Genomic DNA, 27,643 nt, shown 5'->3' with positions numbered 1-27,643 from the left:
TTGCAGCAAGTTGGCAGCTCCGCTCTCTTATCAGCTGAGAGCGCTTGCAACTCGCATACGGATTTGTTTAGTTGTTTTAGCTTCTGCAGTAAAGTTTAATAAAAATACACAGTCAAAAACAACGAGTTGCTGTATGTGCCACAGGCAATTGATAAATTTATATAGCTAAATGTGTAACTGTTAATAAGTCCATAAAATACAATTGTGCACAGCTGGTCGCGTTCTATGTGCAGTCTCTACTAACAAAAAGGCTAGCGCCGTAAATTTTATAAATTATGAATTGAAACGTGCGCAAAAAGTGAAAGTGAGTGTGGCAGCCGTTGCAGCAATTGCATCAGATCCGCTGCTATCACGCAGTTACTGAAAAAATGTACGCACAATTTGTGTTTTTTATTGTCTTTCTCCTTTGAGCACGTCTCTTGACTTGCCCGCGCGCGCTGATTCGGGTGTGTGAGAGTACGCCCCGCCGACCTTCAGGCAACCTTCACTGGCTTAATGCCTGCGCTGCTGCGACGGCTGCCTGTGTGCAACATGTTGTGAGCCAAAGGCAAACTATAACAGCGCCTCACGTGTGTAATCAATAGATTTCCGCAGCAGCAGCACCAGCAGCAGCCGAAATAAACAAACCTAATACACAAAAAAAAAACAGCCCGCCAAACCCTAATGCTCATTCCACTCCCACAGACTCTCTCTCTTTCTCTCTCTTTCACACGCTCTCTCTTTCACACGCTCACTCTGGCCCGGCTGCTAAGTAACAACAATCAACAAATTCACCCAGCAAACAAATTTTCCAGCACATTTCGTATGCTGCAACCCAGCAAACGTTAAACGCGCGCTCGTCTCTGCGCGCAGCGAAAATTTTGCCGTTGTTTTTTTGTGTTTTTAACTCGCTCGCTCGCAATTTGTGTGTGTTTCAGTTGAGCTTGAAACGCTTAGCGAAAAAGTTTAGCTCGCGCGATAAATTCTGAATGGCGAAAAAGTGATTTGAATTTGAATAGTGTCTGTGCTTTCTCAATAATCATTGCACGTCAGCCCTTCCTCTTCCCAATTGCTCGCAGTGATAAACCAATTGATAAGACAGACGTATGCAAAAAACGTATTGATAAGTGGCAATGTTGTAGTTGTTTTTCCTTTTTTTCGCATTTCATGTTATTATTATTATTTTTTTTTTAATTTTTTCGCATTTAATTAACCCAGTATTTAAAGGCAGCGTGTGCTCTTAAATATTTTAGCTTACGTCATTTGGCGGGGCTCAAAACGGTTTTCAAAGCTTTCCATTTATAAATTTTTACAGATATCTTAAAATATATACACATATATATACATATATACCAGACTTTTGAACTCAGCAACTTTTCGAAATTAAATTTGAAAGAATATTTAATTAAGTCTCACCCATTTGGCACGATTTGTGTATGTGAACGACCTATAAACGTGCCATCGTAAACAACAAACAACAAACAAAACAAAAAATCAGTAACAACAACAACGAAATATAAGAAAAATAAGAAATATATTAACTCTTGATCATGAATGACCGTGAAATGAGCTGCAATTCGGGCGGCCAATTTATGGATCGCGGACGCATGAATCAGAATGGAGTTGTCCAGCCTCTATTAACTGGTAAGAAAAACCAAGCAACTAAACTTTTTTGTTTATGTTTCTTAAATACATATACAATGGTAGCACAACAGAAATGATGTATTTTCGATAGAGTTTATGAAAATTAAAAATTAAAAAAAAATACGAAAATTTTTAAGAATTTTTTTAGTTTAGTTTTATAATATAAAATAGATTAATTATAGATTGAAAGATGAACAAATAGATAAATAAATATCGAGCCATATAAATATATATATATAATATATATAATAAAATGTATAAATATTAATTAATTAATTAATTAATTAATAATAATAATAATAATTAATTATTAATTAATTAATTAATTAATTAATATTAACATATTAATTTTTTAAGAATATCTAAGTATATTTATTTCTTATACCAAATACAATTTAAGTCTCTTTAGCTTTATTTGTTCCAAATTATTTTAATATTTGAGTCAAGTCATAAATTAGTCAATTCTGCAGTAAATCATGTCCAGCCTTATAATTTCAGCTCGCATAGCTTCTCATTAGGTTTCCTATAAGCAATTATGGATTAAGGCGAATCTGTAGAAATATTTTTAAATGACGTCAACTGTTTCAAGAAAGAATAAAGTAAGGCTACATTAAATACCCGCATCTATGAAGAAAGTGATTCACTTAAGAACTATTTAAATGTCTCACATTAGCTGGCAAAACAATAAACAAAAATCAAGCATAATAATAACAAGACTCTGAAACTGAAAATGCTCTTCTATATAAATAAAATGAACAATTAATGCTACTTTAGTTGGGAGTATCCGACTCTGTCTGCTATTGTCTCTGCCGCGAGCTATCCAAAAATCAAAATATTTATAAATTGCGTGTTCTTTACAAGAAACTATACAGCAAATGTGAAATCTCTAGATTTTGTGGTGTTCAAGCTACGCTTAAAAATCACTTCAAATGATCGATTTTTATCGATAGTAAGAAAATGGCATGAGATCGAAAAAATATGATAAATCGTAGTGAGCTTACGGGAACATATATACAAAAACTTAAAGTTTCTAGCTTTTGTCGCTAACGAGTTCGAATGGCCGGACGAACTTGGTTAGATAAACTCAGCTCGTCGGTTTGATAATGCGTATATAGCTTATGGGCTATGCCACGCCTGCTTCTGCCTGTTATATAATATTTTCACAAAAGCTAGATGTGCTGAGATATCAGATTATAAACATATATATTATATATATTGATATGATATGTATTGATTGATTAAGGTATATATATTGGTAAACATATTCAGGCAGTTATAAAGATGTAACTTAGCTATATAGTTAAGTATATAGCTAAATATAAATAAATAGATTATTAGCACAGAGAGCTTTATTAATTGATAGACTTATGGACTTTTTATAGTTATATTTTGATGCATACATTTGTTCAGTACTCCAAAATATAGCGATTAGAATCAGATCTATATATAGTTCATTTGATTCGATAAGCTGTTTAAAATAAAATATTTAGACTAGTTGCAACTCCTGTTTGGCATTTACATTTTTAGCTGTATTCTATTTTCATTATATTATATATAGATAGATAGATAGAGAGAGAGAGAGAGAGAGATCTTTGATCTTTGTATCTGGCTGTATTTGCATTTATTTGCGTTGTTGTTGTCTGTGCAATTATGCACAGACTGTGAACTCTGAGCGTATCTTATCTATCTATCCTAATGATTAAGACAACAAATGGATGTTGGCAGCCTCGTGTCATAAAGTTAATCTGAAAGTGTGTTTATCGCACGTTGGCTTATCGGCATTATCTTTAACCTATTTTGTGCTTAATGGCAGATTTATACCAAATAACAATGGCCTATGCCTACTGGAAATCGGGCAAAACGGATGATCAAGCCGTGTTTGATCTCTTCTTTCGCAACAATCCATTCCATGGCGAGTTTACCATATTCGCGGGGCTGGAGGAGTGTCTGAAGTTCTTGGACAGCTTTCACTATTCGCAGAGCGGTAAGTTGCCTAGTGTTATTTGACTCTCATTTCATGTCTTTAATATATTTTATTCTGTTACAGATATTGAATACCTGCGTCAAACATTGCCCGAGGGCATTGAGAACGAATTCTTTGAGTATTTGGGCAATTTGACAGCTCATGATGTTACGCTCTATGCTATAGATGAGGGCACGGTGGCATTTCCTCGGTGAGTTAAGCTATAAGGTTGGTTTTAGGCCTAACATGCGCTTTAGCAGGACTGTTAAAAGTTTAACATGCATGTCTAAGCGTAAAAGACTTAAAAATACTGCTAAAAGATTAAACAGGCATATTAATTGGTAGCTGGAAGACTTAACATGAATGTTTATAGTTTAACATGCATGTTAAATTCATGTTAATAGTAAAAGTTGGCGAAAATTATTACATAACTTTAGCTTATTTATAAATCAATGCCAAGTTTTAGCATTGTAACTTGTCAAGCTTAAAAGCGCTTTAACATTATATTTAATATGCATAATAAATGAATAACATGCCTGTTAAAGTATAACATTTTATGTTAATATGATTCATATTCGCTAATTTATGTGTAAGATTTAGTTAACATAGGTCTAGTAAGAGCGCTTTAACATGACTGTTAACTGATAACAGGCATATTAAGAGTAATAGCGTGAAAGTATTTGCACATACTGTTAACTGATTAACATGAAGTTGGCAGTTAACAGTAGAATTTTTAGATTCTTGCTATTATTAATGTAAATTCATAATTGTGAAACTTTCAGCTATTTATGTACCTTAAAAGTAGCTTAACATGGCTGTTAATTGTTTAACATGCCGTACATATGTGAGATTAGCTCATAAAAGATATGAAAATGTTAAGTAAAAGTCAGATGATGTTAGTGTATATATAGTCTATGTAACGCTAGGGTTTATAAAAAAATATTCTCCAAAATTATAAGAAAAAAATTTTGAAAAATATTTTAAATATTTTAAAAATTAATTTTCTAAGAAATGAAACGTTCTTTAATGAGATAATAAATATAATTGAAACATATATATATATATATATATATATATATATATATATATATATATATGATGTTAGTGTATATAATATATATATATATCGCATGATATCTAAGTTAATCCCGCCATATCTGTAGCATTCTCATGTTTAAACTGTTATTTTTAACAGCGTGCCGATCATAAAGCTGGAAGGACCCTTGATAATCGTGCAGCTGCTGGAGACAACGCTGCTGACGCTTGTTAACTATGCCAGGTGAGTGAGCGGGCGATAAGTGGGCTGGGAACACAACACAATAATAATGTGAGCATTTCTCTCTTCTTTTTTTATTGTCGCAGCTTAATGGCGACAAATGCAGCGCGCTATCGCATGGTGGCTGGCAAACATGTGAAGCTATTGGAGTTCGGGCTGCGGCGGGCGCAGGGTCCGGATGGCGGGCTCTCCGCATCGAAGTATTCCTATACAGGTGTGACAGCTAAGGTCAAACGTGTGCGAAAAGATATATCACAGTTGGCTTGCTTTCGGCATTGCCAAATTGCATGCAGCTGGGTCGTAATCAATTAAAAAGCAAATACGCCATGAAAGCAGCGCCCGCCCGGATAGTCTATTCCCCATTGCCATTGATCGCTGCAGCAGCTATTTCATATTTGACTTCGGCTTTTTGGTCTTTTATGATGTGCTTGCATGCAAAGCACGTGTCACTGTCACTCGATGTGGGCTCCGGGCTTTTGCCTTGTTATAATGCTAAACAGTTTTTCCTTTTGTCTCGCTTCCATTCACACTGTAAAGTTCAAGAACTTCTTCATGTGTTGTTCAAAAGTGGGTGGCACACGCAATGCCCTAGGCCAACTGCAGAAACTTTTGTTCTCCATGTGTGTGGCGGGTAGGCGCTCGCCCATACGTACCTATCGCCGGCTGGCACCTAAATTTCAATTGGCGCTCACACATCGTAACTTTTTGTTTCGTACTTTTACAACTCTTTTGGCCATCAGCAAAATTGCTGTTTGCCTGGCAGTTGTGCTTAAATTTTGTAATGCGTTCAATTATGATAGGCTCAATCTGGGTTTTTACTCGATTCTCAATCGATATATTCGCGTGACGCGTGACGCGTGACTCACGCGTCCAAGGTCTTCAAAGGCTTTCAGCTACAGCTCAACAGCGCCTTCAAATCTAACTGAAACTTGTAACAGTTGACGTTAGGCAGAGCAAAATGTGATAGAAATGTTAGATAACCAAAGAGAAAGCGGCAGTGCGACAGTTAACATAAGACACATGTTAATTAATTTTAAGCAGCTGTTAATTTTTAAATGAAAGCTGGCACAAGTTAAAGCAAATAAACAAATATAGTTTGAGTTATGTAAAAAAGCAAAAGCTGCAACAGCTTAAACTTTTAAAAGTAGAGCCTAATGTTAATTAATGTTAAGCCTTAACAGAGCGGCTTAACAGAGCATTTAGCTCACTGTAAGTTTAGACTCGAAAACGTATATCATTAGAACTATGTAAAGAGTAATCTAGAACTGCGCTTAGTCTTAAAATTTGAGTTCAATGTTAAGTGATGTCCAGACTTAACAGAGTATTTGAAACTAACAGCAGCTTACTACAATTGAAAGTTGGTAGAACACATATTGTTCTTAACTATATAAAGCATAACATGAGCTCGTTAAAGTAGCAGCGAAAGACATAAGAGCCTACTTATGTTAAAGCTAACAGACTATTTTCTTATTTAACTGTATCTTAACTACTCTTAACATTTGGACCAACTTTATAGCTTGCATATACAACTCTAGACAGCTTTGTATTAACATAACAGCCAACATTCAATTAACATTAGGCAGTTAACAGCTTATGTAAAAGCAGTAGGAATAAAGCATAACAGTGTACTCAAACCTCACTTTCAATAATAACAGCTTAATTAAAACTTTATGTTAGAGTCAATGTTTGTTTGGAAACTTGTATTAAAACATTAACAGAGTTCTCTCATAAGAGTAACATCTCTTAAACACAGCTGTTAAATAAGCTTATTATTATTTTTGATTAAGGTAAACTTATTAATTTGCTTACTACAAATGCGACTTTAACATTACAGTCACTGTTAGTGTGAATGTTAACAGCTGATGCTTAAGCATTAACAGAGAAGTTGTCTTATCTGTCTGTTAGAGCTATATAACATCTCATACACTCTCGTTTCCACTTCTAGGTGGCTTTGATGGCACCTCCAATGTGCTGGCTGGCAAACTGTTCAACATACCCGTCAAGGGCACGCACGCCCATGCCTATATCACAAGCTTTAGCAGCGTGGGCGAGCTGAAGACGCGGCTGCTCAAGCACAAGCAAACGGGTGAGTGCTTCAAGTAACTATATATAAATAGAATAATGTATATATTATAATCTCTCTGTGCAGGCATAATGGAGGATTTACTGGAGCATGCCATACGGCATCGTCAAATGCTTTCCCATGTCCTGGACGTGTCAACGGAGGAGTCGAGTGAAGGGGAACTGGCAGCTATGGTCTCGTATGCCATCGCCTTTCCGGATGGCTTTATGGCGCTTGTCGACACGTACGATGTTAAGAGGTATTTCGCTTTTAGGCAGATTCTCTCGGAACGGTTTTTGGTTGTGTCTCAATATCTATATCTATATTTAGTAATTCATTCAGTTTTTGAGTTCTTTGATTTGGTTTGTTGTTTGATTGTTTTTCAATTTCATTATCAAACGAGCACCGACGAAGTCAACAGCCAGTCGAAGCAGCCAATGCAGTTCTCAGTCATTCTAATATAACTAATGTGTTTCGTGTTTCGTGTTCGTGACCATGCCTATATATATATATATATATCTATATATATAAATATATACGCGCTATCGGCTCCCCGCTCGATATTTTGCGTTCACTTTCATTTCGTGCGCTTTGTTGATCGTCGTAATAATTCAAGTATTCCCCAACAGCCGAGTTACAGAACAAGTCACACAAGTCTCATACGTACAAACTGATAACAAATCAAGAACTGCAGCGACAGCAACAGCTGCAGCCATAGCGAACGGCTTGCCGCCAACGCCACCTGCGACGCCCCAAGGTGCGACGACGAATGGCCAGCTCAATGGGCACAAGAGCCATCTGAGCCAATATGAGCTAACAAACGGGCAGTCGAACAACAAACCTAGCACAGAGCCAGCTCTCACAGATATAGCCAGTGCAACAACAACAACAACAACAACTCCAACTATCAACACTTCAACGTCCAATGGGACGGCGTACCTACCAAAATATGTCGAGAAGTCATTCAGGTAAATGTCACGTAACGGAACTATCAAAAGCATTTAACTTAAAAAAAAAAACAAAATAAGGAAATATCTCCTTTTCATTGTCATTATTTCGTTTCGTTTTGCTTTCCTTAACTCTACATATATTTATATATAAATATTTTATTTCGAAACTAACCTTCTGTACTTATCGATCCTTACACATGTTTTGTGTTTGATTTGATTTCTTGTCTGGTACCAGCATGAGTGCCCCTACTACTTTTACTAACACTACTACTACACACACACACACACAGTCACATATGCATATAAATATATATCTATACATATATATTTATATTCCGGCCATATCCAACTACCACACATTGCCATATCATGCGACATAAAATAAAACTGCTAAATTCAAAATTTATGCATATATACACATATGTAACATCTATTGAAATATGTATATATATATGCAATATATGTGTGTATGTATGTGCTATATGTATTGGTCCAAATGCCCAGGCGCTGCTAACGGCATTGCTAACTCAATTAGGCCAGCTCTATATGTCAAACAGGTGATGTGCCCTCTATTTTGTACCTTTTTTAATTAAAGATAATTTTTTTATATTTGTAGCTATTATTTACGCTCTATATATTATCTTTTACTAAGATTTTTATTTTAAAATTTTATTATTCATTTTTAAATTTAAAAATATATACTTCTTAAAAACATATTCCTAAGAATTTTCCTGAATTTAGAAACGAATTTTACTAAATTCTTTGTTTTTTAAATTATGGGCTTCAAGTATTTAATATTATTTTAAAACATAAGAACTTTTATTTATATAGTTTTTAAAAATTATGCAGTTTAACTTCTTTGATTGTTTTATAATTATAAAAAAGATTTTTGTAGTGTAAACTTACAAAATTTTTTTTTCTCAATTTAGTTTTAATTTGCGTATGATTTATGATTTTATTATATTTGTACATATATTTGATTTTCGTTTACTTGCATATTTTTAAATTGAAAAATCTTTTCTTTTTTTAACAAAAAATATTTTCTCTTATAACAATTTTTTATTGCCTTTTTATGATTTAATACGGACATTTTAATAAAAATGTAACATTTTAAGTATACTTTAGCTTATTTACCCTTATTTTTATTTTTTATTTTAATATTATTCCTATTTTTATTTTATTTAGTATTTTTGTATAATTCTTAGAGCGATACTTTTTTTTTGTCATATGCCCTAGTATTTGCTTCAAAAGCCGTCGTATGCAATACCTAACATTATAATGTTCAAATTAGCTTAACAGATTCTTAACATAATTATGTTAATAACAGATGACATTGTAAATTTGAAACGTTAGCTGCAGAACTGCAATTCACAATTATGTTATTTAACCTTGCTTCAGGAAGAGCTGCAATGTTATTTAACAAATATATGTGAAATTACATACAACTGTTAAAGCATATCAAATACTGTTAATTGATAACTCAAATACAAATAACTCAAAAATAAATTTAAGTTGAGGTGAATGCTGGGTCACAATTCGAATTGCGTTTTTAATTTAACTTAAGCAATTAATTATATTAAACTAACAAAGTTTTTCATTTCATTTACATTTGCATAATTTAAAAACCTTTTTTTTTACTCTTCGTTAAATGTGACATTAAACTTGTGATAAAACCAAATAACGATAATCAGAAAAGTCGCCACAATTAAAAAAGAAAAATCGATCAAATATATATAAAAACGAAAAGAAATTACTTCCATCTAACATAGTAAAAATGACTTCCCGGCACTATTTTGGCAGAGGTATGTAAAACACGTCTTCAAAATACGACAACAAGAGAAATAAACAAACTACATGCAAATCATTTAACACTCACAAAGATCTAATGAACAATGAAACTTTTTCAGCTGCGAATAAAAAATAAAATGACACAGAATCACCCTAATGCTACATACCACATACATAATAAATATATATATTTTTTAATGTCTTTTCAATTAATTTCATAAATTTTTTTTTAATATTGATTATGGAACATTGAAGCAATTTTGTTTTCGTTAAATTTGTTAATTGTTAATTGATTTCATGTGTGTGCGTGTCTCTATTTTAAACTTTATGTTTCTCTACATATATATATATATATATTAAATTTGATAGAAAAGCGTCCGAGAGAGCACACTGCATGGCTTTCAGTAACTGAAGCTTTCAGGTTGTGTCTACCAAAACAAAAGAAAGTCAAAGGAAAAAGCTAAAACACCTGCATTAAAGTTCTAATATATATATTTTTGCCCCTCCCCCACATGCTTTGCACTCTTTGCAACTTTTTGTCTAGAACTGTGCCACGCCCATACAACCAAAAACACCGCCCTCCCCCAAAAGACGCTTTTTGAAATTAGCTAATCCAAAATCAAGCTGCACCAAAGCTTGTTTGAATTGATGTTAACAGCTTGTTTTAATGCACGCCTCACTTTGCTCTCTCTCTCTCTCTCTTCCACTCTCTCCTTCTTTCCTTCTCTCTGCGTAGAAGTGGCCTGTTAAACTTCAGCGCTGTGGCTTTGGCACTCAACGATTTGGGCTATCACGCCTTGGGCATACGCATTGACTCTGGCGACTTGGCCTATTTGTCCTGCTTGGCGCGCGAGGCCTTCGAGAAGGTGGCGGAACGCTTCAAGGTGCCCTGGTTCAATAAGCTAACCATAGTCGCCTCCAACGACATCAACGAGGATACCATTTTGAGCCTGAACGAGCAGGGACACAAGATCGATTGCTTTGGCATTGGCACGCACCTGGGTGAGCCGCTCCAGATAACAAAATAAATGAAAATGTTAATTTCGAAATGAATTTTCAGTCACCTGCCAGCGACAGCCCGCACTGGGCTGTGTTTACAAACTGGTGGAGATCAATGGGCAGGCGCGCATTAAGCTGAGCCAGGATGTGGAGAAGGTCACCATGCCGGGCAATAAGAATGCCTATCGTCTCTACAGCGCCGATGGACATGCTTTGATCGATCTGCTGCAAAAGGATTCGGAGCATCCGCCAGCCGTGGGCCAGAAGGTGTTGTGTCGTCATCCGTTCCAGGAATCGAAGCGTGCCTATGTCATACCCTCGCACGTCGAATCGCTCTACAAGGTGTACTGGAAGGCGGGCAAGATATGCCAGCACCTGCCGACGCTGGAGCAGGTGCGCGAAAAGGTGCAAATATCATTGAAAACACTGCGCAACGATCACAAGCGCACGCTCAATCCAACGCCCTATAAGGTGGGTCCACATTATTAAATATTTATATATGCCATATATAACTCGATCTCCCTCTGTCTTGATCTTGCTCTCTAGGTGGCTGTCAGCGATAATTTATATAATTTCATACACGATCTGTGGCTGCAGAATGCGCCCATTGGCGAGCTCTCATGATCTATATAAAGAGCCTAGTCTGGCCGCCGAAAGAAACAACAAACCACAATAATTGAAAGCAACAATTCCGCAATAAATTAATAATTTTTTAGTCATTTGCTGGTCATATGCATTAATTAACAAGAAAGTAAAGCGAAAATCAGAAAAACTTCAATGTGCAAAAATGTGTTTTGTTCGCACAAACTTTATGTAAACCAATGTAGCAGCCCATCATTACAAAGAATCTTTATATATATACTATATTCTATATATCTTCTATATATACACGCACATATTAATCAGGAATGTGTCATGTGCCTTACACAACAACTACAACAAAGGAAAATATCGTAAACTGTAACCAAATACTTAAGTGGAAAGAAACGACGACGACGACGACGACGAAGAGGACAAGAAAATCTGGATGTATTTAATATTTTTTAGTCATTAAGTGTTGTATGTTGCTAACACAAAAAAAAACCAAAACAAACAAGAACTATAATCAGTTGAAAGTACAAATGTTTTGCTAATTAGTTTGCATGTTTAGGGCGGCACACAATATATGCACACACACACCAACACACACAGGAACACACTTTAAACATACTTAAATACTTAACATATTATATAAATGCTTATGTTTAATTAATAATCAAGTGTAAATATGTTCAATCTTATAAATGTAAGCCAGAAAGCAATACATAATACACACACAAACACACTCAAACTCACACACACGTTTATTAAATGAGCGCTTCAACAAATTTCAGAGTGTTTTCATTTAAATCTAAAGTAAGAATAGTTAAAGACAATTATATCATAAACCCTCGCTTAAAACTTTTGGATTCAGGGCAAACTTTCAATAAAGTCAAGGTAATCTTAAATTCAATTCACTAATTCTGTTCAAATTTTATCATTTGAATTACGCGCAATTCATAAGCAGCTTCTTCTTTATCTTCTCTTTAACATTTGAATGGCCCATGTTAATCACAGTTGTCTTTAGCATTTCTAAGCACTTTGCCAAACATATTTGAATGTCGCGCAATGCATAAACTGCTATTGTTTCTTCTTTATCTTCGTTTTCGCTGTTAAGCGCTATGTTAAAAGACTTTCAAGCGAGTTAGCAGTCCTTTGCACAGCTGTTGCTGCGTGTGAATTGTTTATGTTTACTTTTATTAAAGTAAATTAGAAAAGTTTTTGTAAAATTCAATAAATTTTGCACTGGCTGCAATATTTGTAAATCATGAGCGCGATAATCGACGTGTCTTGTGTGAAAATTGAGCGCGACCAGGAGCCGGAGCAGCAGCAGGAGTTCTATGGAGTCTTGGAGAACGCCAATTGTGCTCAGTTCAAAGCTGAACCACCTTTTACAGAGATGGACATAGGGCCCATTAAAATAGATCCGGATGGGTTGAGAGTAGAGCCAGCAGACAAGCAGCAGACTGTAAAAAAGCCGGTTCCAAGAACTCGAATGAAGAAGAGAGCTGCTGCAGCAGCGGAGTAAGCCACATGTTCTAGCAACAGCTTGGAAGGTGTAATAAGAGTGAAATGTGTAATATGCTCTCTCTCCCTCCCACACAGCTCTTCAACTGTTGTCAAGGGACACCACCAGTGCGCACATTGTCCGCGGTATTTCGAACGTAGCGATGAGCTGAACATACACCTGCTAATACACACAGATAAACTATCCTACAAGTGTTCCTACTGCCCGAGTAGTTTCTCGCACAAATCTATCTACACTAGCCATATGTTTGGACATACCGGGAAATTTCCACATCAGTGCCCTGATTGTCCGCAAGGATATATGAAATACGCAGATCTGATGAAGCATCAACGCACGCACATTGTCAAAGATATGAACAAATGTCCTTTGTGTCCGAGGAACTGCATACACAAGGGGAAGGGTTTTCTTCAATGTCCGCAATGTCCGCGCGTCTTTGCCAAGGGTTTCGAGCTGAAGATTCATCTGCAGATTCACAGCGACAAGTTGTCCTACAAGTGTCCGCATTGCCCGAACAGCTTTGCCCACAAATCGAACTATATCGCTCACGTTTATGAGCATACGGGCGAATTTCCACACAAATGCCATCATTGTCCGAAGGGATTCATGAAGCGAAACGATTTGATCAAACACAAGTGCTCTGTATCGAGCTCGCCCATTGGCGTGAATCGCCAGCGGCAAAATGGAGCAAAGGCAATCATAGATGCAAGCTGTATTGAAAAGGAGCCAGTGCAGCGAGTGGAGCAGGTGCAGCAAAGCAAAGCTCCACCAAAACACACGACGGAAGTTCAAGGACGCATGAGTCCAAGAGTCAAAAAGCCTGCACTGGAATTGAAAACAGCAGAGAGCATAAAAAAACACAGAAAGGAGAAGCAGCAGCCGCAGCAGCAGTCCATAACAAGTGCCTTAGTGAACTTGAAGAGTAAGGCTGATTTGCTGGAAAGCAATATTAGGCTGAAATCCATTAAAACAGAGCCGGAGGAGGAAGAGCAGCATAGCAAGGCAACACAGCGGCCATCAAATGTTAACTCGAGACTCGAAGCTAGCAAAAATGTCGAGCAACCTGCAGTAAAAGTGAACAAGAGGCGCAGCTATAAATGCAACTTGTGCAGCAAGGAATTTCCCAACTTACAGCAGCTGCAACTGCACGAAAAGTGAGTAGAGCAGCAGTACAGTAAAGCCAGGTGGCTAGTGCTGTCGAGGGAGTGTGATAAGTAGATATAGCTTTAATATTTATTTATTTATTTATCAGCTTCACTTTTACATCCTTTTATATTAGTTAATTCTTTTCCATTTACCTTACAGATGCTGCACCTCGTCAAGCAGGCAAACATCTGAAGCGGATAGCCATTGCTCGAGGAAGTTCCCACAGCCGTCCAGCCCCGCAGAGCAAAAACTCATTCATACAGCTGAACGTTCATATAAATGCCCGCCTGTTAGTAAGCTTGAAAGGCCATTCAAGTGTCCGCACTGCCCGTGCACTTTTGTGAGCAACGTGAATCGAAACAAACATTTGCAAGTCCATCAGAGTGAAGCGCCGAGCGATTGTCCTTACAAGTGTCCGCATTGTAAGAGGACCTTTCAGCAAAAGTCGCACTTTCTGGTGCACCTACGTGGACATACGGGCGAACGGCCCTTTCAGTGCAAATACTGCACGAAAGGCTTCAAAGTCAGCCATGATCTGAAGAAACATCTGCGTAATCATACGGGCGAACGTCCCTATGAATGTCCGCATTGTCCGAAAACCTTTGCACAGAACTCGAATTTCAATTCGCATCTGCGTGGACATGCAGGCGAAAGACCCTACCAGTGTCCGCATTGTCCGCGTTCCTTTCTAAAGGCCTACAACTACAAGGTCCATCTGTGCATCCATACGGGCGAAAAACCCTTCAAATGTCCATACTGCCCGAAATCCTTTGCCCAAAGCTCCTATTGCAAGGCGCATCAGCGAGAGCACACGAAATGAGAGTAGAGGAAATTTAAGTATAACGTTAAAATTGTTAGAGGAAATACTCTCTATTCTTGTAGGAAATATTTAGGGAATTTCTTAAGCAATGTTGAATATTCGGTAAGGTGAGATTTTTAGGAAAATTTCTTTTATTTGTATTCTTGTATATTAAGCATATGGTTTCTGTTCTTAGTTCCCTGATCTTTATATATATTCTATATATATTCCCAACTCCTAGCAGCAGTTGACTCTTTTCTTTGTCCATTGATGAGAGCTTTTTATTATATAGAGCATATATTATCAACAGTCAAGTAGATAAAGCTATGACCGCTGTCCCTCTGTCTGTTCACAGTTGGAATTATATGTCTTCTATACCAACTGCTAAATCAGTACCTAGCTTCATGTGTCTGCCAAACTATAAGCGTATTTAAGATTCGGCGCTTTTTTATTCTAGAATACCTATATATATAATTAGTTCATTTGAAATAAACTCAAATATACGTTAAAAGTATTTAAATAGTATAATAGTTTTAATAAAACTAGTTAAAAAAAAACTAATAAATAATTTAGTCTATTTTATAAGTTGCTAGCTAGAATAAACTAATTAAATTAGCAATACAAAAAATGATTTAAAAGAAACGAAAATAATAAATTTTTTATAAAATTGTTTTTGTGAAATTTATCTAAAATATGTTTAGAGCTCTAATTTTTTGGAAATTTAGCTCACATAAATTGCTTTCAATAATCTTAAATTGATCCCAAATATTTTTATTTATTTATTTATTATTATTCACAACTCATGTTCAAATTCAAAATTTTCATTTGGCGCGAAATTTGCACAGTTTTCCTTTTGTAGCTAGCAAAGAACAAATTCCATCAAGTTGGCAGCACTTTACAGCAGTTGCTGCATGATAAATATTTTGCTTTAAAGCTAAATTTTGTTTTTTTGTTTCAGTCAATTAATTTTGATTAAAATGCATTTAAAATTAAAGAAAAATAAAATTTAACAATAGTTAGCAAGAGTAAAACATGACATAAATGTATGAAAGTCGAGCTGATTGAGCAGGAGGAAGATCAGCGCGATCATAGGGTGGCAAGTCGAATAAATCGAAGAAGGTTTTTTCGCAGCAAGAGAAATGTATGTTAAAAATGCGAAAAAGCCACTGAATATTAAGTTTTTAAAATGAAGAATGCATGTTTTAATTGCTGAAAAATTAATTTGGAGAAGTAACGGTTTCTTCATTACTATCATCATCTATGCAGTCACTCAATTAATATATATATATATTTAAATACATACAACAAACTATACAATTGACAACTAAAAACAAAAAGTATTTTCAACATTTTCAAAAAAAAGTCCATGTAAAGCGCACTGCTAGCTCCTGTCCCTGCTGCCATTTTGCCATTCACTGCGAATCGACTGCTTTAACAGCAACGTATTTCAAGTGAGTTGGCGTGTCTGCAACTCCGCAGTGTAACGTGCCAAAGTGAGTAAGTTGATTGTTTATTGGACTTTTCTTTAACTACGCTCTGCTGGCAGCCACCTGTAAAAGCAAAATAATTGGCTTCATTTATGGACTTTTCCCTATTTTCCATAAGCCACAAGTAACCGAATCAAGCGGCTATACAATTGGCTGTATAAGTGCTAATTTTGTGACACATTTTGCTGCAGCTGCGCGCAGACAACATTTCGATTCAGACAACGGGAATTGTTGGTGAGAGGTGACACACACATACATGAATGCATATATATATATATATTTATATATTTGTTTGTATGTATGAATAAACGGGAGTTCTCTCATCTTACGACTGCATTGATTTTTAACACTTCCATTGCAGCTGAATCGAAAATGGCGGAAATGGACAAACAACTGGAGGGCACTGTGGATGCTTGTGCACGCAAGGATTACCTGCTAGAGCGGTTGAATAAACGGAACAAAGATCGTCAAAACTATCTGGATGTTAAGCTGGAGCAACGCAGCAAAGAGTCCGCATTGAACGAGGGCGTCGATTACTTTGCTCAAGCGTTTGGGGAGCGGGCTTGCGAGATCGAGCAAAGGATTAGCACATTGCAGCTGGACAGTGGAGATGCACCGTTGCCCGATCTCAGCAAACTGTTTGGAGACATCACTCTACAAATACAAGAGCTGCAGAATTATTTAACAGCCTCGACGATGTTTCTATCGGATTTCAAGATCAAATCCTGTCAGAATGCTCTAAATGCGTTGACCAGCGCCTGTGATGAAGCGCGTCAACGTTTGATGCCCAAGAAGAAATTTGGTTTTAGTGGCAAGAAGACGTTGGTTAAACAGAAGTTGCCGCCCGCTCTGAGCAAGGTAGACGGGACTCCAAAGACAGCCCCATGCAGTTCCTTTACCTGGACCATAGCCAATCGTAGCAATGCCCACATTGTTTTAAGTGCTGAGCAGGTAAATGGAAAGGATATTACTATATCCAATTTGCACAAATGCTTGGTGGAACTGCAAGGACATGCAGGCTCTGTGCAGATCTCGAATGCAAATCAATGTACGCTCCTCTGTGGCCCCGTTTCGCGTTCCTTCTTTGCGGAGCAATTGAACCGCTGCACCGTGGCCATAGCCTGCCAGCAGCTGCGCTTGCATTCATCCCAGTCGACCAGGATCTATTTGCACGTCACCTGCAGAGCCATCATTGAAGATTGCCGGCAAATCGAAATAGATGTCTACAATTATGATTATGCCGAGTTGGAGTCTGACTATGAGCAATCGGGACTAAATAAGTCTCAGAATAACTACACAGATGTGGCCGACTTTAATTGGCTGTCGCCCGATGTCCATTCGCCCAACTGGCAGCTGCTCAAGGATCATGCAGCGCCCAACTGGAGTGCAGTTCGCCGCGACTTTCTCAACCGAATCAGCAGCGAGGCTGATGTCAAGGATGACGCCAGCATTATATAGTGCTGGCATCGGCGCAGGCGACTCTTTCTCTTGCTCGTCACGCTACTCGCCTACGCCTTTCCATTGGGCTGGCTGCTCATGGAGCTGCTATTGCCTCTGCCCAGCAATCTAAACTGTACTATGTAAACTAGCTCTTAAGCCCCACACAAATAAATAATCCCAAGTTAATGTTGATATATATATATACAACTCAAGCCAGTCTTCATATCTCTGCCTGCGCTGCGGGCGACTCCATCAACTCATCGCATCATCCCCTCATTTGTCATGTCCATTTGACTGGCCTAATCAGTGGCTAGCCCCGAAATATTGGCTCTGTGACGGCGACTGTCACACAAATTACAGTTACGAGCAGCTGTGGTCGGCTGGTCATTTGGGCAGTTGGAGACAACTTGTCATGTAGCAAATGGAAACCAATCCCTAATGGGGCTGGTTATCCAAAATAGAGATCTATCTACATTTCGAGAGGGCTGTGCACTTTGTGAGAGAGCTTGTCATTGTCATTGTCATTGTCATTGTCATTGTCATTGTCATTGTCATTGTCATTGTCATTGTCATTGTCATTGTCATTGTCATTGTCATTGTCATTGTCATTGTAATTGTCATTGTCATTGTCATTGTTGATTGTCATTGTCATTGCCATTGTCATTGTCATTGTCATTGTCATTGTCATTGTCATTGTCATTGTCATTGTCATTGTCATTGTCATTGTCATTGTCATTGTCATTGTCATTGTCATTGTCATTGTCATTGTCATTGTCATTGTCATTGTCATTGCATTGTCATTGTCATTGTCATTGTCATTGTCATTGTCATTGTCATTGTCATTGTCATTGTCATTGTCATTGTCATTGTCATTGTCATTGTCATTGTCATTGTCATTGTCATTGTCATTGTCATTGTCATTGTCATTGTCATTGTCATTGTCATTGTCATTGTCATTGTCATTGTCATTGTCATTGTCATTGTCATTGTCATTGTCATTGTCATTGTCATTGTCATTGTCATTGTCATTGTCATTGTCATTGTCATTGTCATTGTCATTGTCATTGTCATTGTCATTGTCATTGTCATTGTCATTGTCATTGTCATTGTCATTGTCATTGTCATTGTCATTGTCATTGTCATTGTCATTGTCATTGTCATTGTCATTGTCATTGTCATTGTCATTGTCATTGTCATTGTCATTGTCATTGTCATTGTCATTGTCATTGTCATTGTCATTGTCATTGTCATTGTCATTGTCATTGTCATTGTCATTGTCATTGTCATTGTCATTGTCATTGTCATTGTCATTGTCATTGTCATTGTCATTGTCATTGTCATTGTCATTGTCATTGTCATTGTCATTGTCATTGTCATTGTCATTGTCATTGTCATTGTCATTGTCATTGTCATTGTCATTGTCATTGTCATTGTCATTGTCATTGTCATTGTCATTGTCATTGTCATTGTCATTGTCATTGTCATTGTCATTGTCATTGTCATTGTCATTGTCATTGTCATTGTCATTGTCATTGTCATTGTCATTGTCATTGTCATTGTCATTGTCATTGTCATTGTCATTGTCATTGTCATTGTCATTGTCATTGTCATTGTCATTGTCATTGTCATTGTCATTGTCATTGTCATTGTCATTGTCATTGTCATTGTCATTGTCATTGTCATTGTCATTGTCATTGTCATTGTCATTGTCATTGTCATTGTCATTGTCATTGTCATTGTCATTGTCATTGTCATTGTCATTGTCATTGTCATTGTCATTGTCATTGTCATTGTCATTGTCATTGTCATTGTCATTGTCATTGTCATTGTCATTGTCATTGTCATTGTCATTGTCATTGTCATTGTCATTGTCATTGTCATTGTCATTGTCATTGTCATTGTCATTGTCATTGTCATTGTCATTGTCATTGTCATTGTCATTGTCATTGTCATTGTCATTGTCATTGTCATTGTCATTGTCATTGTCATTGTCATTGTCATTGTCATTGTCATTGTCATTGTCATTGTCATTGTCATTGTCATTGTCATTGTCATTGTCATTGTCATTGTCATTGTCATTGTCATTGTCATTGTCATTGTCATTGTCATTGTCATTGTCATTGTCATTGTCATTGTCATTGTCATTGTCATTGTCATTGTCATTGTCATTGTCATTGTCATTGTCATTGTCATTGTCATTGTCATTGTCATTGTCATTGTCATTGTCATTGTCATTGTCATTGTCATTGTCATTGTCATTGTCATTGTCATTGTCATTGTCATTGTCATTGTCATTGTCATTGTCATTGTCATTGTCATTGTCATTGTCATTGTCATTGTCATTGTCATTGTCATTGTCATTGTCATTGTCATTGTCATTGTCATTGTCATTGTCATTGTCATTGTCATTGTCATTGTCATTGTCATTGTCATTGTCATTGTCATTGTCATTGTCATTGTCATTGTCATTGTCATTGTCATTGTCATTGTCATTGTCATTGTCATTGTCATATCATTGCCAACTTTAAATCACACGCTCAACTAATTGATACAAAATTCTCAGTCTCCAATTAATCAGTGGAATGGAAAGGGTATTGAGTAGTTCTCATGCTGCAATTGACATATGTCTACGCATATGTATTTCAGTTGGTTGTTGTTGTTGTTACTGTTCTTGTCAACGTATCCAACTGTCAAAATAATTAACGAATTCGAGTTACATGCCAAGTAATTGGGTAGTTAGGTTCGAGGCTCGAAGATGTTGGGTTGGAGAAGATGAAGGAGTGGGCGGCGGGGGCGACGTAGGGCTAGGGGAAGCCACCGCTGAGGTGCTGTAAGTCAACGTATTAGCGGGGGTAATTGAACTACAAATTACACAACAGCCTCAACTGTGTGTACGTGTGTGTGCGAGAGAGACAGAAAGAGTGTGAGAGCGCGTGGCGTTGTGTGAGTGTAAATGTGTGTGAAGTGAGGTTATGTAATAAGCTGTCAGTGGTAACAGTTGTCATCATTAGGTTTTCACACACACACACACACACACACACACGCAGACACCAATAGCTACATGCACTAATGTATATATTATATATGCATATGTTTGTGTGTATCTGGGCAACAACAGCTGTTTGGCTTATCAGAATATTGTATATACCCTGTAAATATTTATTAAATAGTTTCGAAATGGGGTTATTTAAGGATTTTTATAGGATTATTTAGTGCCGACTTAATAAATCTTTAATGCATTACGCGTCTAAAAAAAACTATTGTTCATGTATATCTACATATGTCTCTCTTGTTGTCTTTATAGATATTTATCTATAGTTACCTATCGATGTATCTACCTTTCTGTCTGTCTCTCTACGTCTGCTTAGCTTTCTCTCTGTTTCTTGCTGTGCTTTCATTTATCGATCAGTTTCAGCTTCACATGTTTTTCTGTCTATCGATTTATCGATTCATCTGCCAGTGTCCCCTCCCCTTGTCTTCCTGTTTTTTGTTCAAGTTTCTGTTGAACTATCGATTTAAGTGTATATCGATTTGCTATTTTATCTCTTGTTCCATACATTTGTCTGCGTGTTTATCTATTTATTGATCTGTCTATTAATTTGTTATTCATATATGTGATTATCTATATATGTCTATGTCTCTTCATTCATTTTCGTCTTCATACAGGGTATCTCTTCGTCAAATAGAGTCAGTTTTCGCTCTGCTGTCCTTTATATTGCCCAAAGCATTGGCATTGATAAAGCTTGATTCAGAAAAAGAAAAAAGAAAAGAAGAAAATAAATAAATACAAGAAGAATAAAAAGAAGGAGAAGCTAACAAAAGGTAAAGGTACAAGGCAAACAGTTTAGCAGGTGTTGCAGCTGCTGTGTGGTCGAGCGGAGAGCTAAGACAAAAGGCCAGATAGGAGCACAGTTGGAAGCCCGAAAACATTTGAAAACCGTCAATTAAAGAGGTGGCGCATACGGGCTAGCAAACTTGGCTAGGGACTTGGGCTTTGGCTGTGGCTGTGGCTCTGGCTTTGGCTTTGCCTTTGGCTGACTCGAGCAATTAAATGAAATGCAAGCGAAGGGGGTGTGGCACTCGGTGGGCGGTTGTTGCTGCTACTGCTGCTGCGTGTACAGAGCTAATCAAAATTGTGGTCAAAGCATTTCTGGGGATTACCAAGAGACTCGCCTAATCGTGACTGCGGCTGCAACTAAGTTGAAACTTTAAGTCGCAGCGAACTTTTACAAAACAAATTTTTAAGCCAAAAATTGAAACAGTTTTGATAGAAAAATAAGCTAAATAGTTAAGCAACTGATGCAAAATTATATCATATTTAAATATTTAATATAAATTGCAGCAAAGTTCATATAAATCATCAAATTTGATTAAAAGTTCATGACAAACTAATTTTGATTGCATACTTTTAGGCTGCACTATTATAACAGTTAACAGCGCACATAACAGCGCAGTGTCGCTGTTATACCACTTAACAGCGCTGCGCAAATGTTAAGCAGTTTGGCTGCATTTCGCCTCGTAACAGTAGTGGCTCTCAAACTGTGCAGGCTTGTCATATCTTGCATTATAAAATATTAAGGCAAATTTAAACTAAAATTAATTAACAAGGAGTCATTTATGTGCTGTCAGCCAAATAAGGCAGAACAATGCTTATGGCTTACGGCGATAATCACTTATCAGACGCAGGCAGCATTGTGCGTGTAGTTGGCAACGTGTGTGCTTGCAATTTGGGGCGCAAAGATCAGACGCTGACAGGCCAATTAAGTTGCCAATTTAGAGCGAGAGAGATAGAGAAGGAGAAAGAGGAAGGGAGAGAGAAAAGAGCTCAGCACATGTGACACAGAATTTTGAATTTTTCCTATACCATTCGCATTTTCATTAACTGTATGTGCTTAGCGTTAATTGTTGTGTGTGTGTGTGGGCATCGCGTTGCCAGCTGCGCTGTGGCAAAAAAATGTAAGTGCAGCGCTGCCAACTTGTTAGCAGGTGTCTAATTTCCGTTTATTTAAATTAGTCTCGATAAACTATCAAATTTAATTGCTTTAACACTTACCCAGCACACACATATGCGCTTAGCTGTTATGTCCGCACATTTGCATAGCTCACAATTAGGTTTCTCATTATCGCAGATAATATTCGCAACATTTGAGATAAGCAACCAACTGCTGGCCAGCTTATGCAAGCGTGGGTGTGTGTGTGTTTGTGGGCCATTCATCTTACTGCTTACACACGCACACACACACACAGATACACACTTGCCTGCACAAATTACATTAAGCTAAGCTTTAACGGTTTCAATTACTGTCCCACGAAATTGTCCAATCGCCGTATGTGCTCTCGCTCCCCCTTCCAGTTCGTCAAATTGCGTCTGTGTGCAGATTTTATGGTTCGGCGCAATGACAGACAATAAATACATACATATATATGTGTGTGTGAGTGTGCATGCGAGTAGAGTTTGTGCATTTAGCACAAAAGGGAGAGAGACGAAACGGCACTCACAGCTTTAGGACGAACTTCAGTTGAAATTTATTTTGGTTTACATAAAAATCAAATAAAAGCTTATTTTTATTATCTATTTTTAATACTTTTATTTTATTTTACATGTTTAAAGCTTTCAGCTAAGCATGGAGCACATTAATTTTATCAAGCTTCAATTGTGTTATATTTATTGCATTTATTGATGATTGCAGTAAAACCTTTTCGACATATTGATAAGGAAAACAACAATAACAAGAAGAGCAAGTGTTGATTAATTAAGCGAATTACACAATCATGCAGTGCAATTAAAATGTCAGCGTAGCCGCCCAATTGGCGATTGGCCGTACCATGAACTCGTTTTTTTCTCGTTTTATTTTTGACCATGTAACGGCTTCTGTTGTTGCTGATATTGTTGTTGTTGTTGTCAGGTCAGCTGCGGCGTGTGCGCTGCTCAAATTGTAATTAATGATGCAAGGCAGAGACGTCCGAACCGAGCCGGGTTTTCAACCGCAGTCGAATTCGCCGAGCTCAGCCGCCATTGGAATCTCAGTGGCTGAGCTTCGAAGCTTTGCTACGCCATGACATGCACAGCGAGAGGGAGCGAGAGAGGAGTAGGGCAGTTGCTGTAGTTGTTGTTGCTCTTCGCTGTTGTTTGTTTGCTTTAATCATCGACGCGACGCGTCGCATTTAAAAAGCAAAAGCGAAAAAACCGTTATGCCGCGACTCGTGCGTTTCGCGTAAATAAATGAAAAGTTCGTTTAATTCTCGGCGATTCTTTATGTTGCGGGCGGCGTCTGTCAAGAGAGGCGGGACGCCATATCGTTTACTTTGGAAATGAAAAATTATGATTACATCAACAATAATCGAAATGCGCTTGTAAGTTACGCGCTCTGCTACGCTACTTTTTTATGGAAGGGAAAGAGAGAGGGAGAGAGAACGGAGAGAACGGGATGGAGAGCGTGTGGTAGGTCGACTTCGTCCGTTTCTTTGGCCTGCGTTTTTTTTGCACATCCGCTGCTATCTTTTTGCATGAACGCTTTGTTGTTGTTACCGTTGGCTTTCGCTTGTGCTTGCTTGCTTATGTGTGTGTGGGTATGTGTGTGCCGTTTGCTTTCGCTTTACTTTTTTCCTTTTATTTTTTGGCAATTTTTCTTCGTTGCTTTCGCTCGCGCTGCTGACTTGCAATGCTCTTCATGCGTGCAATGGCGTTTGGACAGCAGAACAGAGCTGAGCAATGGAGAGTGGAAGCGTAATGTTAACGTTCAATATTTGTGCTCAAAGTAAAAATTCGCCCAAAAAGCGTTCAGCCAAAAATATTGCGATGCAAAATCGAAAATATACCCAGATACTCACATACATACACCGAGTACACGGATTTGCCTACACACTCTCCACTCTCTCTCTACTATCCACTGTACTCCTCTCTCCCTCTATCTCGCTCTTGGTGCTCTGCCATGCATAAATCAGCGTCGTCTAGTAGGACAATGCCAAGCAGACGACGACACAAAACACAACAATTTTTGCCTTTGCTTCTCTGCATTGCGACGCCCATTCAGCAACCGTCAGCCACCCCCGCCCCCACCAGCTGTCCATTGCATTTGGCATTATGCTTTGCGTATTGTCGCTTTATGAAGTCATCTTGGCGTAACGCGCCAAATTTATGACCAACTTCACTTTATTCCTGTCGTCCTCGAAGATATGCAGCGACATTTACACACAAAAAAACAACATGAAAAAACTGTGCAAAAAGCCAGATAAGCTGTACATAATCTCTTTGGACAATTATGGGTCAGTAGATATATATATATTTATTTGTACATATCTATAGATATGTATACAGTTATGTGCTATAGATATGGTAGACAAAAAAAACCTGTGCAAAAACATTGAGTCTATGGATTACAACAGCTGCAAAATTAATTGCAATTGGATGAGTTGAAGGGAATTGCTGTAACAAGCTCTGGAATATACTAAAAATAAGTGAGTTTAGGCTGGTTGGAAGAGCTCGACTAGCGGATACCCTGAATAAGAGGAGGTGTCATACTACTACATACTACATTGATATGAGTTGGTATCACGAAAATTAAATTGTTACTGATGAGTTGAATCCAACTTGAGCTAAGCTGGGGCTATGTCAAGTTTCTAGTTTGTATACAGTCCCTGATTGAGAAGTTTAGATATACGGACAGACAAGTGGGCGGATAGAGGGATAGACATGCAAACAGTTATCTGGACAGACATATGTAGAGACTTAAAGATAGACATTTAAACTGACGTGCAAAAAATGAATATACTAGCAGACATACGGACAGACAGATGTATGTTAAGGGCTGCATTGACTCCACTATTGATTCTAGTTATTTATACGTATACTCATGCATACATGCAGATAGTTTAAATCAGCATACCCCTTTTAGCCGTTTTTAAAGCCATTTCTGGTGTAAAAAGTTGTTAAAATTGTTATAAAAAGAAATTTTAATGCTGTATTAATCTAGGATATACAACATTTAGTTGTCAGCATTGCTCTCAATTGAATTTAAAGATAAACATAAAAAACTGAAAAGATTTGACAGAGAATGGGAGCTGCAGAGAGTTGAATGAGTGGATTAAGGAAACCAAGAAATCAAAATATTAAAAGAAAATTTAAAAAAAAATATATATATTCAATTACAATAAAACATTTATAAAAATAATATAAAACAATATTGCTAGCTAAAAATTCAAATCAGAAGAAGTACTTCTATATATATATATATATATATCTGAACATCGCACATATTTGTACGATGTTTAGTTGTTGCAGATGGGTTTCCATTGGGTTAACACACAATAAGTGAACGCTGGCTTCACTTGCTTGTTCTCTCTTTGCAATTCTCAATTGGTTATAGCTAAGCATTGGGCGAAGGCAAACCAACAATTGATGATATCAGATTGAATCGGATTGAAATAGTTATGCAGATAAACTGTTAATACTTTGTGTGTTTAAGCCTTCTTAATTTATTGCTAAGCAATAAACATATAAAGTATTGTTCATAAAAATAGTTGTGCGGCAATTGCAAAGTGCATGAATAATAATAAATAAGTATAAAAAATATACTTAAAACATAAATAAATTTAAGCTTAATTTAATAACTAAACAATTTCTGTTTATGCCATATTTTCTAGCTTTAAATTTTTCTCTAAATAAATATAAATATAAAAAAGTGTTTTAATAATGAAAATAAAATTTAAAATATAAAAATAAAATAATTTCAATTAAATATGTAAAATAAAATTGTGTTAGCTAAACAACTCCATGCAAAAGGTCAACAAAAAGCCACGTTAAAGATATATTTTGAACGAAGGCAGCTTAAAACTCGCTTGAATTGAGAGCTTGTTGTTGTTGTTGTTGTGTTTTTTATTGTCCGCCAGGTGCTGGTGGCTGGGCGTGAGTGTGTGTGTGAGTGTGGTTGGCGTCCAACAATGCGTTGCAAATGTCGGCGTCCATTTTCATAGCATACTTTAGCGGGCAGCGAGGCATTTTTGAAGCACTTCTTGCAGCAATTGTCAGGCCAATTACGTGCCGCAATTATGTCATATGAGCACATAAAAGAGGAGACCCAACTTGGAGAGTGAGGAGAGTGGGGGCAGTTGTTTGGGGACCGCCTTTTATGTAGAGCACAACGACCCTTTGGCCATAAAACTCTTAGCCGAGTATTAGAGGCAGCCGCTGAGAGAGGGTTGGGGCTGTGCTTGGGCTGCTAGGAAGGGTGCCTGGTTAGTGCTTCTCCTATCAAGTACTGCGAACTGGCCCCAAAAGTTATCAGCCTGTTAATTGCTTAACTTTTTCACTTCAACTTTTTTTCATTTCGTTTTTTTTTTTTGCTTTTTGGCGAAACAGAAACCGATTCGTAACCCATGAAGGCATCTGCGTAACGCTTAAGCAGCTAAAAACAAAACAAAAACGGCACAAGAAGTCGGGCCAAAGAAAAATAAAATTGTTCCTAGAGCAAACCCATGCAAATATGCCAGGACTACGACTTCTAGGTAACAGCTCCAATGTCAGAGGCCGCGTTCGAGGCAACAAATAGGACGATGTTCATAATGTCTTTTGCAGTTTTACTTTAGCGTTGATAACGGTAATGCAGGGTATATGAGTTATGTCAAAACTGATGTAACAGGCCGAGGCCTTTGGGCATATATATATACTTGATCAGCATGTCAAACTGAGTCAATCAGACACCAGCTGTCTGTCTATATCTCTTTCTCTCTGTCTGCCTCTCTATCTGCCTCTCTATCTGTCTCTTTGTATATATGTCTATCTGTCTCTCTCTTGCTGTCTGTCTATCTGTCTGTGTGTATCTCTGTCTCTCTGCATGTATGTCTGTCCGTTTCTCTGTCTCTATGTCTGTCTGTCTGACCGCATGAACGCTGTGATTTCGTAAGCTACACAAACTAAAACTTGAATTTGACGAGTTTATCAGTTATTTTTTCAATGACTTCCATTTTTGTGGAATCGATAAAAATCGATTTTGTTGTGATTTCGATT

At 37.3% G+C, this 27,643-nt stretch overlaps 3 protein-coding genes across 9 annotated transcripts; all 3 read left to right on the top strand.

Annotated features, from left to right (window-relative positions):
* Positions 1-37: 37 nt before the first annotated feature.
* On the top strand, positions 38-11,751 carry LOC111602154 (nicotinate phosphoribosyltransferase). 5 transcript variants are annotated; one of them, XM_023319106.2, is made up of 12 exons: positions 38-131; positions 1,295-1,623; positions 3,437-3,607; positions 3,671-3,797; positions 4,782-4,865; positions 4,949-5,076; positions 6,808-6,948; positions 7,012-7,183; positions 7,554-7,892; positions 10,399-10,664; positions 10,723-11,132; positions 11,208-11,751. In XM_023319106.2, the coding sequence occupies exons 2-12, from the start codon at positions 1,530-1,532 to the stop codon at positions 11,283-11,285; spliced, it is 2,010 nt and encodes a 669-aa protein (XP_023174874.2). In that variant the 5' UTR covers positions 38-131; positions 1,295-1,529; the 3' UTR covers positions 11,286-11,751. The 5 variants fall into 5 exon arrangements, with proteins under 5 accessions (XP_023174874.2, XP_023174878.1, XP_023174877.1 ...); XM_023319108.2 differs by lacking the exon at positions 38-131 and adding an exon at positions 152-304; XM_023319107.2 differs by lacking the exon at positions 38-131 and adding an exon at positions 831-1,083.
* A 672-nt stretch (positions 11,752-12,423) lies between these two features.
* LOC111602176 (zinc finger protein 239-like) lies at positions 12,424-14,731 on the top strand. Its single transcript, XM_023319138.2, has 3 exons — positions 12,424-12,764; positions 12,846-13,919; positions 14,071-14,731. Exons 1-3 carry the CDS (start codon positions 12,508-12,510, stop codon positions 14,729-14,731), a joined length of 1,992 nt encoding a protein of 663 aa, XP_023174906.2. The 5' UTR covers positions 12,424-12,507.
* A 1,287-nt stretch (positions 14,732-16,018) lies between these two features.
* On the top strand, positions 16,019-17,837 carry LOC111602156 (tubulin-specific chaperone C). 3 transcript variants are annotated; one of them, XM_023319111.2, is made up of 3 exons: positions 16,019-16,203; positions 16,257-16,431; positions 16,559-17,837. In XM_023319111.2, the coding sequence occupies exon 3, from the start codon at positions 16,570-16,572 to the stop codon at positions 17,653-17,655; it is 1,086 nt and encodes a 361-aa protein (XP_023174879.1). In that variant the 5' UTR covers positions 16,019-16,203; positions 16,257-16,431; positions 16,559-16,569; the 3' UTR covers positions 17,656-17,837. The 3 variants fall into 3 exon arrangements, with proteins under 3 accessions (XP_023174879.1, XP_023174880.1, XP_023174882.1); XM_023319112.2 differs by having other exon boundaries at positions 16,257-16,438; XM_023319114.2 differs by lacking the exon at positions 16,257-16,431.
* Positions 17,838-27,643: the final 9,806 nt, after the last annotated feature.

This window comes from Drosophila hydei, unplaced genomic scaffold (genome assembly GCF_003285905.1).
Source record: "Drosophila hydei strain 15085-1641.00,03,60 unplaced genomic scaffold, DhydRS2 tig00000172-arrow-pilon, whole genome shotgun sequence".
NCBI classification, from domain to species: domain Eukaryota; kingdom Metazoa; phylum Arthropoda; class Insecta; order Diptera; family Drosophilidae; genus Drosophila; species Drosophila hydei.
This window is presented reverse-complemented; position numbering and strand designations above follow the sequence as displayed.